This window comes from Silene latifolia, unplaced genomic scaffold (genome assembly GCF_048544455.1).
Source record: "Silene latifolia isolate original U9 population unplaced genomic scaffold, ASM4854445v1 scaffold_202, whole genome shotgun sequence".
NCBI lineage: Eukaryota > Viridiplantae > Streptophyta > Magnoliopsida > Caryophyllales > Caryophyllaceae > Silene > Silene latifolia.
The window spans coordinates 380,734-402,216 of NW_027413165.1; the positions used below are offsets into that span (position 1 = coordinate 380,734).

The following is a 21,483-nucleotide window of genomic DNA, read 5'->3' on the forward strand; positions in this document are numbered from 1 at the left end:
GGGTGTGAGAAGGTCCTCGTGTTCAATAAGGAAGAGGCATTCGTCCTCTTCATTGAAGTCATCTTCAAACTTCTCAAGGATGGGTTCCTTAAGCAAGTTAATCTCACAACTCCATTTATCATTTGGGTCTATCTTTCCCTCATCATCTTCTTCCATAGGTTCGTCATCATCGCTTTTTTCATATGAATCATAAATAGGGGCTTCACTTCTCCTCAATAACTCTTTCTCCATCACCTCAATGTTCATATCTAATGACATACCCTCATACTCACAAAGGCTAAGAGTATTTAGCTTACTCAACCTTATGTCTTCTTCATCAAATACCACCCTTTCATACTCACAAGAGTTCAAGGAGATTGGTTCTTCCCACTTTACATCTTCCACATCAAAGGTCATTATCTCAAATTCACATTCATGATCAATGCTTAAGGATTGGTGAGAAGTGGTTGGTTGGGTTGCCTTCATTTGGGAAATTTGAATTGCCAACTCCTCACCTTGGGTAACAATACTTTGAAGAACATTGTTTCTATTTTGGCTCTCTTCTAGCATTTGTGTGAAGAAATTTTGTTGGTCTTCCATCATTTGGAGAACCACATTTTGAAAGTTTGGCTCATCTTCTTATTGTGTGTGGGTGTGAAAGTGATCATATTGTGGTATTTGGAATTGGTTGCAAAGTGGGTCTTGGGTGGGTGGTTGTTGTGGATATTGGATGTGGGAATTTTGGCGGGGAAAGTTTGGGTGGTAGTTAGGATTTTCATTATATGAGTAGTAAGGTAGGTTTGTGTTAACTTGCTTCTCAAACTCCCCATACCCATTGTAGTCATACTCAAAAGATCCACTACATACTCCATGTATCAAGTCTTGAGTCATCATCATAGCTAAGACAAGGAAACAACTACAAACATGGAAACTACACTAAAATGGTTAGAACGACCTTGAGGAAAGAGTCCCTTAAGATTAAAGCAAAATTAAAATAGACAAACAAACAAGAACTTAATCACATAACACCATCCACGGCAACGGCGCCATTTTGATGGTCGTCGTCGTACGCTCGATCAAACACATTTATATTCTCAACAAACAACTAGTAAGTGGTTAACTCGAGGTCGATCCACTGGACGGTGTGCTTTGGGTTCTTAGTCTATCTATCTCAATTTGTGCTAGTATCACAATTATTGGGGTTTGAGGTTGTGTTCTAAATTTCGACAAGGAAATGTAAACAAATGAAGAACAAGGCAAGTAAATAGAAATGGAGATGTAAACAAATGATTAAAAGCACTATGATGTCATGGGATCATAGGGGAATCATGGTAAGATAGCATAAATGAATCATATAGATGCAAGCAATTATTATTGTTGGAATCAAGTTAGTATATATCTTACAATTCCTAGGGAAACATAGGTCTCGGAGCCGAGTAAGTCAAGACTTTACAACACCTACAAGTCGACTTGGTTTTCCCTATTCATGGTGAGATAACATAAATGAGTCCTAGGAAGGTTTGGGTCCCGGAGCCGAGTCGGTCAAGACTTTACAACAAGAAGTGACTTTCAGTCTTTCCCCTAAGGATTGAAGGCATCTCATTCCACGCCTATTCAACTATATGCATGGTCTAACAAGCCTTGAGTTGGTTTATGTCTTACAAGCCTTGTTGAAAGGGTAAGAGAATCTAGCTAGGTTGTCAATCAAGTAATTCATCAAACATGATATGTGCATAATTTGAAAGAACAATAAGCAAGCATTCATATGAACTCATTAATCATAAATTTACCTCGTGATTAACTCCCTTAATCCCCCACTAATCCTAGTTAAGGAACTACTCACTCATTATCATGGAAAACATGTTATCAATGGTGTCAATCATCTTAACAAGTATAAACATGATGAAAGAGTGAAGCAATAAGCAATAAAGAGTAAAGAAATTATACCAAAATTAAGATGAACTAGTGGAAAGGAAAGAATAATAGAAGAAAACTTGAGTGATTGATGAAGAGTTGTCAATTCTCCAATAATAACCCAATAATCTTCAATTACCCAATAATAAATCTTGAACAATAATTGAGGAAAGATTAAAGTGCAATTTGTGGAATAATTAAATGCTAATCTATTCTAATCTACTCCTAATGAGAGCTTAATTTAAACTAAGGAAGCATTATCTCTTAATTATTACAAATGGAGTATATATAGTGCTCCAAGAATTAGGTTAACTAAGGACTTAAATGACGATTAGATCCCTAAGATGAAGATTAGTGGCTTGCAAGTCCTTAAGGAGCCTCACGACCTGTCCATGTTGGACGTTCATACTGCAGAGGAAAACGGTCGTCCCGTGTTTGAGACGCTCGGTCTGAACCTTGGGCCGCCCGTCCTGAGCTTAGGACGCCCGGTCTGAGCTCGGGACGCCCGGATCATGGGTCAGCTTGGCTTCCTCTTCTTGTGACTACCTCAAGATCCGTGGGGATCATTGAGGGGTTGTGAGGGTCTTCATCATTGCCCATTTCACTTGATTTATTGACTTAGGCCTTTGCTGTTAGTCTTCTCTTTGGTGCTTGGTCGTTATATGCTATCAATTTAGCTCCGCTTCACTCCATCTAGTCAAGTTAGTGCCCTTCTTCTACAAAGGACACCAAACCTCATAGAGAATGCATAGAAGGAGGCTAAAGACAAGAAACGACCCTAATACATACTAAAAAGCATAGGAACTAGGCTAGTTAGGGGACTAAATGTGCGTAAATAGGAGTCACATCAGCTATCAGAATATACCATTTACCAAACACATTAAATTAGTAAACTGATTGGTCAATCTACTCTTTAGGCTGGAATCTACTAATTTCATCACTCAATATACTATTTACGAAACAGGCTATGGCCTAGATTTAATATTCGTACATTAGATAGGGTTAACCTTTTTTATAAGAACAATAGCCTTAGAGTCTTAGGCCGTATTCTTTTGGACTTCAAGTTGCTGAACTGAACTGAACCGGACTTATAGGAGCTGAACTGAACTTACAGGAGCTGAACTTATAGGAGCTGAACTGAACTGAACTTATAGGAGCTGAACTTATATGAGATGAACTTATAGAAGTCGAACAGTACTTATAAAAATTTTACGTTTTATATAAGTTAATTTTTTTATATAAGTACTACAATACATTACAATAAAAAATAAATTATATATTACATTTTTTTTTCTAACCATCTATTTCCATATTATCATTCTCCTCGTCACTTTCATTTTCATCTTCATTTTCACTGACATCATCAAATCCATTGTCTCGTTAAATGTCTTTTACTATGTTATTCCATACCTTGTACATAGCTTCCTTACGCTTACACTAATTTGTTAGATGTAGAAGAAGATAACATGTAGTATGTGTTTGACTATTTTACTTACACTAATTTGTGTGGATGTAGTTACTTTTTTTTTTAAGAATAATGTGTATATGATAATTTTAATATTGAATTTTTTGCATTGATTTTAATGAAAAGTGTACTTTTTTTTAACTCGCCAATATTAAAAAAACGGGTATGAATTTATAGTTAATATAAGTTGTATGAACTTGTTTAAACTGAACTTATAGGAACTGAACTGAACTTATAAGAGCTTATAGGAACTGAATTGAACTTATAGGAACTGAACTGAACTTATAAGAACTGAACTGAACTGAATTTATAAGAACTGAACCGAACTTAAAGAGACAAATAGAAGTCCAAAAGAACAGGGCCTTAGTCCCAAAATTATTTAGGTTGGTTAACATGAATCATCATGTGAAATCGTCCAAGTATATCCAATAGAGCTTCATAATATACAAAAACTATAGAGGTATAGGGGCAATGTTATTTATTATATGTAAGAAGCTAAGCATCAGACTTCCTTCGTATCATTTCTCTATGTAGTGTTCTCTACAAAACAATATCTTTGTTAATCCCACGAAACATCATATCATTCTCAATCACCTTTATCCCGGGTTTTTTAGGTCTATCCCTATTATTCACAATCTTTTATATTCCCCACTTTTAGTGTAAAGAATTGGATTGTATTATAATTAATTGGATGATCACAAAAGTTACAAGAGTAAGCTATTTATACAAAATTAACAAGCTAAGTAGCTAAGAACTTCTAACTAATAGCTAGAACTAAGGAGAAGGAATATCAACAATATAGTAAGACTAGGAGAGAATCAAGGAGTCAAGAATTGACTCGGTTTGTGTTGCGATTTTCTTGACTCGGTTTTAACAACTTGTGACGATAATATATCTTTATCATGCTCCCGCAAGATGGACGATCATAGAGTAAGTCCAATCTTGGATGCAGGTGAGGTAAATCGAGATCTCGATAATGGTTTAGTTAACGTGTCCGCAATTTGATCATCACCATTAAAATGTTGAATACATATCGCTCCCAATTGGAATGTTCGCGCACAAAATGAAAGGTCAGAGCTAGATGCTTCATACGTGAGTGAAAAATAAGATTGGCCGAATAGTTTGTAGCACCAAGATTGTCGCAAAATATAACAGGGGAGCTTGACAATGATACGTGTAATACAGAGAGGAGCGATTTTAACCATAACATCTCAGAAGTGGTATCAGAAATAGCTCGAAATTCAGCCTCTGTCGAGGAACGTGATAAAACGCGCTGCTTTTTCGATGACCACGAAATAGGATGCTGACCAATAAAAACAACAAAGCCAGTAGTAGATAAATAATCGCCATGATCACCGGCCCAATCCGCATCATAATAAACATGAAAATTAAAGAGATTGGATTGTATTATAATTAATTGGATGATCACAAAGGTTACAAGAGTAAGCTATTTATACCAAATTAACAAGCTAAGATTAAGCTAACAACGTCTAACTAATAGCTAGAACTAAGGAGAAGGAATATCAAAAATATAGTAAGACTGGGAGAGAATCAAGGAGTCAAGAATTGACTTGGTTTGTGCTGCGATTTGCTTGACTCAGTTTTAGTAACTTGTGACGATAATATATCTTGAACATTTAGAGCCACATACTAAGAGCATTAGTCGGTCTCCTTTTCACATGTACAAACCATCTTAATTTGTTCTCCATCATCTCATCCTCTATTGGGACAACTTTAAATTGGCCTTCTCTCTGATCGCCTCAATTCTAAGTCGATCCTTCCTTGTATGGTCATACATCCATTGTAGGCTCGTAACATACGCATTTATGCCGCATTCATCATATGAACGTGTTTGTGCTTCCCAACCAAACACTCGGAGCCATACATGTTGGAAATCATATTTTACATATCACATATTTTAGTTTAAAGTTTTAGTCATAAAAACTTAAGGATATTATGCATGCAAAACAAAATACAAGAGTGAAGAAAATCGGTCCCTTACAAATGTATTTTCGGCTATTAGGGCACTAGTAAGGTCTCCTACCTTACTTAATTCTTGAGCTTTCCAAATGGATGAACAAGATTCAATTTAGAATCTCTCCTCAAGGATTGTACCAAGAAAATCACTCTTAATACAAATATTAATTTGATTACTAGAATTAATATTCGTTCCCTTAAAATTACTAATATTATAGGTATACTACTTCTAGTATTTAGAGAATAATATTAGAGATTTGATGTGAGTTTTATAATTTTTGTTCAATAACAAAACTTAGAGAGATAAGCTAATTCAAGTGAATGAATTATGTGAAAAAAATGAATTGTTTCAATTAGAAGAGAAAACTCTCCCAATGCACTAGGGTGGCCGAAATTTCCACATGGGAAGAGTGCCAATGCCTTTGCTAGTTGCTCTTCACAAGAGAGTAGGCATGAAGGTCTATCATTAGTAGGTAATGATAATGCTCCCCACTAATTAAATAATTAAGGCACAAACCAACCCTATACTCCCATTTACACGGTTCACATGTGTAAAATGGTACCATTTTAATTTTGTCAATTTGTTAATTTGTATTGTGTGACAAATTGGACATGTTACTAGACATGTCATTTAAATAATGCATTTTTAACAAAATAAAAAATCATTATATAAACAAAATAAATCACATACAAAAATTAACTAGTAATTCACAATTACCATTACTTAAAATGGGTCATATAATTATAAATCACAACTATTTGTATTTATAATAAACAATTCATTCTTATTCCAATTGTTTCATAAACAATAAATAAACCTTAAGTAATAAAACAATTTAATTACTTATCACGAATCTTATTTAATCAAATTACAATAAGATACGTATTATTACTCACAAAATCATTTGTTCAATTTTAAGGAATTAATTAACTTTTATCATCATACAATTAATTAATTAATTAATCAATTAAGAATGTTTCCCTAGAAGTATGACCTTAAGGGATCAAATGATCACCACCGTCGCACGACAGTAATGTCAAACTCTAGTCAGCCAATCATTATCGATTAATGAGGATCAGTTGACAATAAAATGTTACATTCCCTTATGTATTCTTAATATGAGATTTAAACATGTGATCGCATTATTGTCGAGGACACATACTCCAACAATCTCCCACTTGTCCACGACAAGTGTGCGTCACCAATTCTCTTGTCCTATTACTATCTCCCACTCAATGCAAGGTGTCTTGCAGGTCGTACTTGCATTTGATCATATCGTGATTGGTTTCCTTGATCTGGAGAATAACTGTCTGAACGGATTTATCTACCATAGATACTTTCCGAGCGTGGCCATGCATTTCCAGTTCATTGCTCCTCGAGTGGCCCTGAGATATTGTTTTAACCTTGACAAAGGGGTAGACAATTCCTATCGCACTATTCACTTCGACTAGCCACAGCTCATCATAACCCAAAATAAGCTCTTTAACCCCACTTACGAAGGTCGTAGGAACATAAATCAAAGTTACTCTGAAATTGTGCCACCTTGGGCGAACAGTCTTTAGTCAAAAGAATCGACCCATAATAAGACTATAGTAGCTCTTACCACGACAGGCTATATAAATTTGCCAGAACTCTATAAGCGGTCATAAGCCCGGCAGAGAGTCCCTGACAGTCTGCCTATGTGATCGTCTAGTCATCTCTTATGACTCTATGGCACTTGAACATGCCATCAATCGCATCACACTCTAGTTACTTCGAGACGTCACCTCATATAAGCAACTAGGGGCGAATACTATGTTAATCCAGTTCACTTTAATGGGGTTCATGATTGTCTCTACAACCCATTGGATATAACAAAGTACAAAATGAGTTAATGATAACTCAAACGATAAATGTGATTATCATATGAATAGTCAATACCTGATTACTGCTTCATATTCTATAATCCAATTTAGATCCTGTATGTAGTTGTTCATCTCAATCCAATTGAAATGACATGACTCATCATATTAAGCCTATGAATAGGCATTGGTTAGTAGGTTTTAGCAACTCATTGCTCAACCTTGCTACACACTTGTTTTCCTTTCGTAATGCATACACTTGTATTACAAAAACTTTCTGAGTACATGTCTAGATCCAATCTAGACATAGGCTCTCTTGCCTTAGAATAGCTCCCACTGTTTTCATAGTGTGCGAGACTCATCCTTCTTGCACATCTCATGATTGCAAGTATACTCAATTTCCGTTGTAAATATCTCTCATTGTTCTTTATTGCCTAGAACGATTCTAGCAAATCTATTTCTTAAATAACATAGCCACAATGGTTCTTAACCATCTTTCTGTGTTTTGAATACGGTTTTGTCGGAAACCTTGCGCAATCTCAACAGTCATTAGTGTAAGCCCTTACACAAATTAGTGAATTGTATCAAAAACACTTAACTTTACATCCTTAATGCTTCCTCAAACACTTAAGGATAATCTATATGGCTACTAGGTAACTATTACTTAAATTCGATTTGAAACAATTCATCATACTCAAAGTATATGAAGTGTTATACATCATTACTCATTTAATTGATCCGGCAGCGGAAGCAAATGAAATCAATCAAATATGTTCAACTCGATTGAACTAATTATGAATCTTATCAACATAAGACTTCTTATTTGGCGCTAATATCATGTGGATTTATCTCCATAAATCCGGATATTAAAGATGTATTATATTTCTCCAAAAGTCTTAAATCATTCCCAATGATCAATATGTCATCCACATATAAGATTAATCAAAATTTTCGTAACTCTCACTAAACTTCATGTATAAACACAACTTCTCGACTTATCGAGAAAAGCTTTATAACATGATCAAAACATTGATTCCAACTCATTGATGTCCTACTTAAGACCATCTCTTAAGTTGCACATTATCTTAGGATTGTAAGAATCTAAAAAACTCATAACATGTATTGAATACATTCCTTCTAATTGAAGAAGTGGGTTTTAGATTCACTCGCTATATATATATCATCATAATGAAACACAATCCCTAAGAAGATCCGAATAGTGCAAAACACTTTGAAACTAATCAAGCTTTGATATCTCTCTTTGATATCCAACAATTCCACTTGGAATTTATTTCGGATTTTCATAGCTCTAAGCCTTGTATTGAGTTGTGACTTAAACACTCTCATGTAAGTCATATGTTCATTACTTTCCATAAGTAATTTGAATCAAACAATTTCTTTGTAAGTTGCAAGCTCTTTACTTTCTAAAAGTAACACGAATTCATCATCTTTAACAAGTGATGCGTTCAACCTCCTAGGTTTCAAAGAAACAACATCATGTAGCCAAGAAAGACCAGTTCCTCGCGACATACAATGCGTCACATCATGTAGCTAAAAAAGACCATGTAGCCAAGAAAGACCAGTTTCTTGCGACATACAATTTTTGACACAATTCTTTTGTGGCTCTTGAATATTTTCTCGTGTAGCCAAAAAAGACCATGTAGCCAAGAAAGACCAGTTTCTTGCGACATACAATTTTTGACACAATTCTTTTGTGGCTCTTGAATATTTTCTCCCACTCTGTCTTCTAGAAATAAACTTGTATTCTAGAAAGACAGCATCACGAGCCACAAACCCTTGCACTTATGATCACTGCAAAGAAAAATGAGCACTTGTTTCTTGTGAAAACTTACAAGCATGGTACTCTACCATTTCATATCTCATATGAATCGTTTAGATTTAGTGGAAAAAATAATTTAGACAATATGATAAAATCCCCAAAAGGATCAAGTAGCTCAAAGTAACTTGATTAAAGTCCAAACCATATCGAATAGGGTTTGATTTCTTTATCCAACCACACATTATCTCTTAATGCGTGCTAAGAGAGATTAACTTGTGATACTATATCACATTTCCTTTGGCTTATATCAAAGTCTTCACTTTGATAATCCCATCACGACTAAATCGTGATTCCTGGAACTCTTTGAACTTCTTCAAAGATTTCTCCTTTTACCTTATTAAGTGAACACATTAGTGTCAACTTAAATCGTTGGTAAAAGAAAATGATCAACCTATTCTGGATCAATGATTTACATCCCCGATCTCCTTTTCAACCAAAAGGCACGAGACATCTTGCTTTGAATACAAGATTCGCATACACCATAAGATTAACAATCTAATGGTTCCAAGAGTACTCGCTAACTCTTTGCGTTCATCATTCCAGAATTTAAAGTTTAATCTTGGGTTACCAATTTGAGTCTTACATTATCTACATGATGTATCATTCTAGTTTGGTTTAGAATATAATCACCTTGATAATGGGCTAGCCATACATCAAATCGTGGTGTATAGGGTCACAAAAGTGAAACCTCTTTTGAATCTTAACAAGATTATATTCTTATTTAGAGTTTATGCACTTAATAGTCATAATTAAGGTACAACTATAAACCCAAAACTATATTGAGTACACAATGACTCTATCTCTCGACATCATTTGATGCTAGTCGTCATACTCTAATCATCTTATGTATCAAATACAATGATGAAAACCTCCATCGGTTTCTAATAATGACGAAGTAGTACTAGCAAAACTTATGTTAAACATTTAGAGAAGAAGGTCTCATTAGATGTCCCACAACTAATTTGCTTATTCTTTCAATAATTTGGGGTAGTTTTCTTTCTAGTGTCCGACACTTCCAAAATGGAAACTTTATCGGTCGGGATTGATAGGTTTAGTATCGTTATTCTCAATAACTTAACTTTTACCATTACCTTGTATCAATTCCATTTTAGTTTTACTTCTTTAAACCTCATCCTTTTCTTAACGGTTTAAGAGAATGCTCCCACTCATTTCAATGAGTCTTTGCTAAGAGAAACAAAATTGAAATTCATGAAGACTACTCTTCAATTTATTCATTTAGTCTTAAAACTTTTATTGAAGTTGTTGCGGTATTTTGGTCAATTTTGATTTCCAACAAATCTAGTTACCAAAATGATTTAATGTTTCAAAGTACTTAACTTAATTAAGCACGTGAGAAATAATCCATTTCAAGTAGATATGTTAGTCAAGAATCAAAAACCCTTTTGATCATGAATAACTTTCATCAATACTCTTCACAAGAGATCCTTCCAATGGACAACACGAGGTTTTAGAAGAAAATTCATATTTGTCTTTAGTTACGATGTTTTAATGGAGATTTGAATTAAAATCGAAATAATATCGTATAATTTGAGGTAAAGAAATAGAACAATATGATAACGGAATAATGAAAACAAAACATTTATCGTTATAATAATACTTGTAAATAATTTAACAAGTAAAGCATTTACATAGTGACCTCTACCCAACTATGATAAATGATCCCGAGATCCAAATTCATATTAACTCGGGCACGGTGAGCTGATTCATCCCTTATCAATATAACTCGGTGGATTAACTCTTTAATCGATTCTACTTTTAGAACTCTCGGTCGATAAAATTACTCTAATATTTATCTTTAGCCCGGAACACATGCGACTACGGTCACGAATACTTCCGTTGAGCTTAATCCAAATTTCGATGTAATAACATTTTATTAGCCCACTTCGCCAACGTAACAAGGTTTGTATTACGGTGAAGCCGGCTTAACTCCCTTATGAAATTGGTACTTCATGGGTTCTACTATTTGGTAAGGCTATATCTCAATTATTAATTTAGCGAGATGTCATGTCAATTTATTATCTATCACGTTTTAAGTGAACTAAAGCGGTGAACTACGATAATTATAATTGATACGGTCGATGACTCGATTAAATAAAATGCATGTTTAGTTATGGCGATTTAGCGATGCATGCAGACATATAAAGAAAATGCTAAGCATAAATATAAAGTCCTAGTATGGCCTTCCTAAAATAGTAAATCTAATAAATTATTACAAATTCGGATACCAACTCCTTTGGTCCCTTGAACTTCGGTCTTGGCACACATCTCGAGGTAACACCGTCTTCATGGAAACTCCGAGAAATTACAAATAATAAATAAAAATTACATAATTTTCTATTATACATTTGTAATAAAATAAATCTATTAAATTATAAAACGGTGATACGAGATCACAATAATTATAACCGGATCAATATTCCCATGCATTTCGGGTAATATCAATTAAAAACTAAGGTCATACTAAGTAAAATTATGTAAAATAAAATTATATAAAATAAAATTATGACAATCATAAATAAAATGCAGCATTATAATATGTATGAACATGCTTAATTTTATGCCAAATCCCTTTTAAGAGCCAATATCGTATATTTTATCGGTTTTTATGGATTTGCGTGATTATAAACTTGTTAAAATCACAAAGTGTTACATAAATTCATATTTATGTTCAAGTTAATTATCCTAACCATCTTAGGACTCAAAACTTAGTCTTCACTAACATTTTGACAATAATTCAACTTGATTCCTTAATATTGTTCATTATGGACCCAAAAATACAATATAATATTATAAACTCCAAATTAAATTATAAAAATTCTAAATAATTTCAAAATTTGAAATTCAAACTCATGAACATTCTGGAAAAATATCATGACACTCATAATATTCAAAACTTAGGTTAAAAAATTTTGAAAAGTTTTCAAGAAAAACATCGTTGCGGTTTATCGTGAATATCAAATATGACCATTAAAATATGAGAAAATTAATTTTAATCAACTTTTCACTTTTAGATCTGAAAATGTGGGATAAAATGCAACATTAGATGTTTTTCTTAAGTCATGAAATATGTTTTAGCATTATAGGCTAATATAAGTCACTATTTATTGAATTTTTACTCAAAAATTCATAAATCATGCATAAGGAGTTCAATCCGTCTAAGATTTTTACATACATTGAGTAAAAATGCATGTGACAACATATAAAATTTCCATGACCAGATTCAAAATTTAACTCATATTAACCTAATAAACCCATTAAATTCAATTTAAGCTTATAAAATCCATATTTCATGCAAAATAACTTAGTTATTTACGAGATTTAACATGCCATCAGTAAATAATATATGTGAAAACATATCCAAAACCCACTAAAAAATTCGAAGTTTAGCTATTTTTCGTCCAAAATGACATTTTTCTCATAAAAATCACATTTTAATGCCAATAATATATAAAATGAACAATAAAAATCCATAAATCGTCCCATATGACCTAAAATCCATTTAGGACCAGAAACTTTTAATATGCAAAATTATTTCATGATTTATCTTCATAAATCCTAAATAACAAGTTTTATTTGTTAACAAATTAACTCGGAAAAACTAACCTGATTTTGCATGCAACAACCGTGTTGCTCTGATACCACTTGTTGGAAATCATATTTTACATATCACATATTTTAGTTTAAAGTTCTAGTCATAAAAACTTAAGGATCTTATGCATGCAAAACAAAATACAAGAGTGAAGAAAATCGGTCCCTTACAAATGTATTTTCGGCTATTAGGGCACTAGTAAGGTCTCCTACCTTACTTAGTTCTTGAGCTTTCCAAATGAATGAACAAGATTCAATTTAGAATCTCTCCTCAAGGATTGTACCAAGAAAATCACTCTTAATACAAATATTAATTTGATTACTAGAATTAATATTTGTTCCCTTAAAATTACTAATATTATAGGTATACTAATTCTAGTATTTAGAGAATAATATTAGAGATTTGATGTGAGTTTTATAATTTTTGTTCAATAACAAAACTTAGAGAGATAAGCTAATTCAAGTGAATGAATTATGTGAAAAAAATGAATTCTTTGAATTAGAAGAGAAAACTCTCCCAATGCACTAGGGTGGCCGAAATTTCCACGTGGGAAGAGTGCCCAATGCCTTTGCTAGTTGCTCTTCACAAGAGAGTAGGCATGAAGGTCTATCATTAGTAGGTAATGATAATGCTCCCCGCTAATTAAATAATTAAGGCACAAATCAACCCTATACTCCCATTTACACGGTTCACATGTGTAAAATGGTACCATTTTAACTTTGTCAATTTGTTAATTTGTATTGTGTGACAAATTGGACATGTTACTAGACATGTCATTTAAATAATGCATTTTTAACAAATTAAAAAATCATTATATAAACAAAATAAATCACATACAAAAATTAACTAGTAATTCACAATTACCATTACTTAAAATGGGTCATATAATTATAAATCACAACTACTTGTATTTATAATAAACAATTCATTCTTATTTCAACTGTTTCATAAACAATAAATAAACCTTAAGTAATAAAACAATTTAATTACTTATCACGAATCTTATTTTATCAAATTACAATAAGATATGTATTATTACTCACAAAATCATTTGTTCAATTTTAAGGAATTAATTAACTTGTTTCATCATACAATTAATTAATTAATCAATTAAGAATGTTTCCCTAGAGGTATGACTTTAAGGGATCAACTGATCACCACCGTCGCACGACAGTAATGTCAAACTCTAGTCAGCTAATCATTACCGATTAATGTGGATCAGTTGACAATAAAATATTACATTCCCTTATGTATTCTTAATATGAGATTTAAACATGTGATCGCATTATTGTCGAGGACACATACTCCAACAATACAACGGTGCGAGTCTAATTGTCGTAAGATAGAATTTACCCCTTAATATATAAGGTATGCCGGGATCACATAAAAACCTTTTGACGTTGTTCCACTTCAACCACCCTCCTTTAATCTTATGAGTCGCATCTTCGTTTGATTCTCCATCTTTTTAAACAAGATATCCTAGTATCGAAAAAAAAAAAACTCATATAATTTACCCCCATCAAAAGTGTTTGTTCCCGCTTATGTACCTCCGATCCGACCTCGCTACACCTGCATTCCAAATACTCGTTTTTACTTCTACTTAATCTAAATCCACAAGATTTAATAATATGCCTCCATAGTTTTAATTTCCGTTCGAGTCTTTCATTCGACTCGTCAATCAAACAATATTATCTACAAACATCATACACCAAGAAATGATGTCTTAAATATACTTTGTCAACTCGTCCATGACTATATCATAGAGAAAATGACTAAGAGCGATGCACCCCAATTGTAATCGAAAACTCACATGTAATACCCGTACTAATTACGAACTTACAATTAATTAATTAGATAATTGGCGGTGTTGGGATATGAAGTGTGGCTAGGTAATAGCTAACGATTACTTTGTCAACTCATCCATGATTATAGTAAAGACAAAATGACTAAGAGCGAAGCCTTGATGTATCCCAATCTTAATTGAAACTCACATGTAATACCGTACTAATTACGAATTTATAATAAAGTAATTACATTAGATGATTGGTGGTGTCGGGATATGAAGTGTAGCTAGATAATATTTAACGATAATTAATTTCAATGAGTCAGAATTACAACTAAGTGTCAAAATTACATCACGCAGTTAAAAACCGAGTGACAACTAATTAAGGATTGGTGTAGCCGTGTAGGGTTGGAGTAATGACAGAATTCGTGTAGTAGCTATGTAGTAAAGGACTCTAAAGGAGAGGAAGTCCATGCTCGCTGTCTTTGCCAGATGGGCGACCGACCGTGTGAGTTAGGAGGAAGTGGAAATTGTGTAATTTGTCGAGTCATTTCAAATTAGTATTAAAGGTGTTGTCGAGTTATTTCAAATTACTATTAAACGTGATTTCAAGTTAGTCATTTCAATTATTATTTTTTGGGTCAACTAGAATTATATTTTGTCTATTCATTATCGGGTTAGGTTTCGGGTCTGGCATTTCGGGCCGAATTAGTTACGGGTTAACAAAGCTCCAAATATATTCAAGCGGGTCGGGTCGGGTCTATTTGGGATTTAGGTTACATTCGAGTAGTGTAATTTGTATCAATTTTAGGTTTCCGGTTAACCTTTTCGAGTCTGATCAATCGAATCGGTTTGATTTTGCTAGGTATAGCCCAAAGACTAAGGCCCTGTTCTTTCTGGCTTATTTTGACCTACTTGATTATTGAATTATTGATTCGATTCGATTCATTGACTATCTCCATTGAAATTGCTGATTTGATTCGGCTCCATTAAGTTTATTTCATTTCACTTTACTCATCTTAAATTTAATAGTTATTATTAATTTTGTTATCAATAATACTATTTTTTTAATATTATTCTTTATTATTATTATTATATTTAATAATAGTGTTAATAATAATGTTATTAATAATTTATTTATTATTATTATTATTATTATTATTATTATGATTATTAAAATGAATAATATTGTTGTTGTTGTTGTTGTTAAAATGAATAATAATGTTAATAATAATATTATTTATTATTATTGTTGTTATTATTATTATTAGGAGTAGTATTGTTGTTGTTGTTGTTGTTATAATTATTGGTATTATTATTATTAAAATTAATAACATTTATTTTAAATCACGGGGTCATACAAGTCAACACGCTTTGTTAACATGGTTACGGATTCGCTTGATACTCTACGAATCACGAATTGTTAAAAGCGAATTCTATCAATCGATTACAAAAATACATATAACACATTTTCTATAAGCGAATCGCGAATCGATAAGGCGTATTCATAGCGAATATGGTAACTATGCTTGCTGCCCATCATTTGAGGTACACATAGAAATCTATAAATACCTCATTATTCACCCATCAATAGTAAAATACTTCTCACCAACAACTTCCTCTCTCTAGAAGTAAGACTATTCGAGCTACTATGAGAGAGGGCACTAAACCTTAGCTTCAAGCAAGGTCCCAAAGGCATCGGAGAAGGACCTGTGCGAACCCTCGAAATGAAAGATCCATCCGGAGAGAGCAAGCATAGGTTCGTCGAGAGGCGCGTTGACCCGACCCGATTCGAGCAACGCTTACTTGAGTGTTTTTGGAAACAATTATTTTTACTAATATCATTATTAATATTAACATTATTATTTATTATTGTTATTAGGAATATTATTAGTAAAAAATTACTATTTTTTCATTATTACTATAATTTATGATTATTCATATTCTCCTCCCTCTATCCTTTGTTCGATTAATTGTTCAAAAAGACAAAGACCAAGGAAAGAGGAGTGACCAATTATAAAATGACAAGCGGACCAAATTGAGTGTGAATGGTCAAATTGTTCATCAAGTTCATTCTTAAAATAGAAAGGACAATAATTGAATGAGACACCCCAAAATGAAATAGACAACAAATTACGGGATGGAGGAGTATAATATTATAATTTTTTTCTTAAAAATATTAATTTTAGTATAAATAGTATTATACTATGAATATTATTATTATTATTATTATTATTATTATTATTGTAGTTGATAATAACAATAATATTAAATATTATTATTATTATTATTATTATGATTATTTATTAGATTATTTCAATTCAAATTTTTATTCGATTGATTGTATCAATTTTGATTGATTGATCAGTTTCCATTCGATTCCATTCGAATTTGATTAAGATTCAATCGATTCGATTGGATTCGAATCGGTTTGATTTTCAGGTCAATTCTTCTAATAGCCCAAAGACTAAGTCACAAGGCTCCCACTAATCCAATCCAAAGGGTCCCCAATATTTGGCTCCTCAAGTTTCAATACCATTCCCTTTCTTCTTTGAATAGATAGATTTCCCAATATATTTTCCTTTTGAGGAGATGACCTTTACCAATTCAGCAAATCTACCATTTCCAATTGCTTCAACCATCTCTATTTAAGCAGCACTCCCTTTTGATCAACAGTCACCCATTTATCATTATCATCTTTCATTTTGTATTATTTGTATCACAACATTCTTCCTCTAAAGGTTTTTCTCACAATCTCTATCATTTTTTTTTATTATTATTATTTGTATTATTGGTTTACATGAATTATGTTGCAATTATAGATGTTTTTGCTTTTATATAGCTTTTCTGGGTATTGTTTCATCATATTTCATGTTTCCAATTGAAAAATCCAAGGTTTAATCTTGCATTTCCAGTAATTCTCAATTGCATGACTCTTGTTTGATCTGGGTTTCCTTAATTTCTGTTATCTAATCAGTTTAATTCACATTTGTGTTATTGAATTACTCCCTGTGTGAAGTATTTTTTTTCCTTTGTTTTATTCCTTACGACGGGTATTTTAATTAAAGATAAACAAATGATTGCTCGTTCATTTTAATTGTACTTTTTTTCTAATAGAAGGAATGTGGAGCAGGGTTGATGAGTGTGTTGTAGAATCAAGAATTAATTGTTTAATTGATTGTTGGAAAGACGATTCCAATAATTGCATGACTCATCATCTTATCCACTAAAGAGCTTGTATTACTTTCAAGTTCTCTGTTTTGACAGTCAGCTTTCAAAGTTGCTCCTCTAGATATCGTCCGCTGAAGCCTATCATTAAAACTTTAAGCATGTCATACAGATGCGTTACTCCCTTCTCATCTGATCGTTTTACTTTCCTTGTGATATCGAAACACTTCCATATTTTACTTTCTAAGTGTAGATATATTTGGAGAAATTAGTGGTTAAAGTTGGTATCTTTTGACCAGTTCAGCCAGACGAGACAATAAATGTACTGTTTTAGCACCTTGTCTGTGCCTGAACGATGAGGAGGGATAGTTGAAGTAACATATTCATCGAGGTTTTAATTGTTAAGTTCTAAATGTCGAGATGAAGCCTTCAAATAATAAGATAACTAGTTATGTATGGGCATATCATTTTAAGAAAGGTGTATGAAGCTTTTTGTCCCCTTATTTCAATGGGCCTTTTGCCGAGAACACATTGATACGGGTACCATTTATATTTTAGACACTCGTTAATTTGTTATTGTATATTGATACTTATCATTTTCAGGACATGGCAGCTGAGGGACACAATGACCTATCAAATTTGAAGCCTGAGCTTAGCGAAAGAGAGGTACCCTGGAAGAAGGAGATGGAACGGTGTGCTTCTCAAGTAAGTGCATTACAGGAGAGATATCTCGAGGTAAAAGCCTCAATTGAGGGGTCTGAGGAAGCAGAAAAAGAATTAGATTTGCTGTCGAGGAGAGTGAAAGCCGCCGCTACGTTATTGACCTACTTGAAAGCTAGAGCAAAAACAATTGCTGTTCCTCACTTAGCCCATGTCTCGTGTGGGATAACCCAGTTGGACGGAATAGGGCTTGTTGACAAGGAAGGAATTCCACTCTCTAGTTGGTCCAAAAATATTCATCTTTCTTCTTTAGATGAAATGAAAAGTGGAACTAGTGACCAAAATTGTGATAAAGATGCAGCTTGTATAAGCGATTTACTCAATTCGGTCCACATGGTCACAGATGTGATGGAATCCCTGGTCAAAAGGGTAATTATTGCAGAGTCTGAGACAGCTATTGAGAAGGAGAAAGTGAACTTCAGTCAAGAAGAAATCAAAAGAAAAGAAAATCAGCTTGAAAGTATGTCCACTAAACTAGAGGAAATGGAACGTTTCGCTTTTGGGACAAATTGTATTCTAGATGAGATGCGGCAACGAGTTGAAGACTTAGTGGACGAGACATCCAGGCAGAGGCAGCGAGCTGCAGAGAATGAGCAAGAGCTTACTCGTGTAAAGCGTGATTTTGAGTCTTTAAAGTCGTACGTCAGTAGTCTTATAAGTGTCAGAGAAACTCTTATTTCATCAGAGAAGCAATTCCAGACTATTGAGAAGCTGTTTGAAAGGTCAGTTCAAGCTTTTTTGATTTACAGAATTTGTTCTTTGTCTATGTTAAACTGAAATGTTTGCTTCTATTTTCCTGCTACAACAATATATTGTCTTGCCTTCATTGTACTGTCACGCTGTCATGTCTTCGGTTGATACCGGGTTAATGTTGCCGTCATGTCTTTGATTGATACTAGGATAAAGAAGTTGTCATCAAGTTATTTGATATATACTGAAGCAATGTTGATGTCTGTCTATGATAGATTGTACTTTTGTTGCTGAAACTCTTTGATAGATACTGGGGTTATGTTAGCGTGAAGTCTCCGATAGATATCATGTTGTTGTCAAATTCGAGCGAGATGACTTTGGCTTGTTGTGTCTCTTACAAATACAATAACCTCCCATCAGAGAGTGCAGAAAGTGTGATTAATTTTGTCCATTATGAAGGGAGTTACTTATGTGATGAAGAAACTTTGATGCAGAGAGATGAAAGAGTAGGCTGGGAAGCCACTTTTGTCCCTTGTTATTCTGTGAAGTATCCTACGGACCATGGCACATTTTAGTACTCGAGGGTCCGTGATTTTTTTGGTTTATTTACCGTTTAAATTTAATATAATATATTAGTAGCCTATTTATACTATTTGGTTTTTCCTTGCAGATATTGTTGACCTATTTCTTTTCATTTAGGGTCTAGATAATGACTATAAAGCTACATACTCATGAGTCAGACCAGTTTTATCTGCTGTGGGAAATGTGGCATGTTGTTCGCTCCTGTGCTGAAATTTCAATCTAACAACATAACCTTCAGCTTTGCATTTTTTTTTTCTCTCAAATGGAATAAAGACGAATACTCCTTAAACTCATTGCGCTTCTTTTAATTGTGAAGTTGCAGCCATTTGATGCAAGTCTCTACGTAATTTTCATTGTGGGTTATTTGAAAACAGTCTCGTTGTATTGTTTACATGGAGGTAAGGTTGCGTACTTCCAACCCCTCTTTCCACGCTATTTGCGGAAGCCTTAAAGGCACCAGAGTAATTGTTGTTGTTGTATGGTAAGTACTTGTTTATTATCCATTTTCAGTAGAGTCCTCCATAACCAGCCCCTGTAGGTGGGAGCCCTCCTTTACCCAGACCTAGCTGGAAGCCTTTGAGGTATTGGGGTAACGGTGCTGCATTGGAAGTACTTTATTATTTACTTTTTCGCTGGAGCATGATTGAATGAACAGTGAAGGAAGGAAAATGACCGCTCAAAGTGCTTGCGACTTTGCAAGCTCGTCTTATTCCGTGGACTTGCAATTAGTCTATACAATTCTCAATGCACTTTTTGTTGTGGGTTATATGGAAATGGTTCATAAGAGTTTTAACACCATAGATTAGGCCGTAAGCCCGTAAGGCAATGCTGTTATCATTGTTATTTAAATTACTAAATGTGTTCAACTATTGTTTGCAAAACAGGCTTGTGGCAAAAACAACCCAATTGGAGGGGGAGAAGATGCAAAAAGAAACAGAAGTACAGAAGCTGATGGACGAGAATGTGAGGTTGCATGCTTTACTAGACACGAAAGAAGCCCAGCTATTGGCAATGAATGAACAGTGCAAGGTGATGGCCTTGAGTGCATCTGATTTCTAGACTTGGGGATTCGTCATTCGATGTGTTTTTCTTCTTTACAACCTATGAGCTCCTGATCGCTGGAACTGGGAAGAGCTGGGCATCGGAAAGTCCTTTGATTTGAATTTCGGGTTTTGCCTTTCTAGGCATGTATCATTGTGAAAAAGCTTGAAAAATGGTACGTCTAGTAGGGACGTGCTAGCGTCACTAACGAACTTCAAAAAATCCTCTGTAAGACAATTTTACACAAAAATATGGAAAAGTTGTTTGCCATTTACCCGATCTTCCTGTGAAATAACTTTTTCGTAGCTACATTTATAGTGTGTATATATATTTTGGTGAATAATCACGTGTTTAAATACTTTTTGATTGAGAATGCTCTTTTGCGTATAATATATTTTGGTGAATAATCACGTGTATAATCCATGATTCCATTCTCTCCTTGTATGTTGAACAAAATTTATCTTGTGATACCGTCTTAAATACTCCTCGATTTCTGATAATCTAGTTTAAATTACGCCAAGTCCAATATTTGTTAAGACACTCATTTTTAGACTTCTTAAAAATTGCGATCATGATTTGATGAGATACCGTCTCACACTGTATTAATGAGAGATTAAGAATTTGTGTTTATGAAAATATGATAGTCATGTTTAAGAGAGATGCTTTCGAGCACCTGATACTTGGGAGAGTTGGGATTAGATCTTCATACACGTACATGAAAATCAGTGACTATATTTATATGGAAGAGGATTCATTATAATGTGCTAAAACTAAAGTTTTAAAACAAATAGAAGTATATTTTATTTCAATTTTTGAAAGTTTAGATTATTTTTATCACTAGTTTGAATGCCCGTGCGTTGCAAAAGGGTAAT

General features: G+C 33.5%; 1 protein-coding gene across 2 annotated transcripts; it reads left to right on the forward strand.

Annotated features, from left to right (window-relative positions):
* The first annotated feature begins 16,907 nt into the window (after nt 1-16,907).
* On the forward strand, nt 16,908-21,067 carry LOC141638641 (uncharacterized). Of its 2 annotated transcripts, none has more exons than XM_074447984.1 (3): nt 16,908-17,151; nt 18,182-19,020; nt 20,455-21,067. In XM_074447984.1, exons 2-3 carry the CDS (start codon nt 18,185-18,187, stop codon nt 20,627-20,629), a joined length of 1,011 nt encoding a protein of 336 aa, XP_074304085.1. In that variant the 5' UTR covers nt 16,908-17,151; nt 18,182-18,184; the 3' UTR covers nt 20,630-21,067. The 2 variants fall into 2 exon arrangements, with proteins under 2 accessions (XP_074304085.1, XP_074304086.1); XM_074447985.1 differs by having other exon boundaries at nt 16,969-17,151; nt 18,192-19,020.
* The last annotated feature ends 416 nt before the right edge of the window (nt 21,068-21,483 follow it).

Coding starts and splice junctions, on each gene's coding strand:
- LOC141638641 (XM_074447984.1), top strand. CDS start 18,185: ATGGCAGCTGAGGGACACAATGACCTATCAAATTTGAAGCCTGAGCTT. Junction 19,021..20,454: donor ATTGAGAAGCTGTTTGAAAG/GTCAGTTCAAGC, acceptor TTTGCAAAACAG/GCTTGTGGCAAAAACAACCC.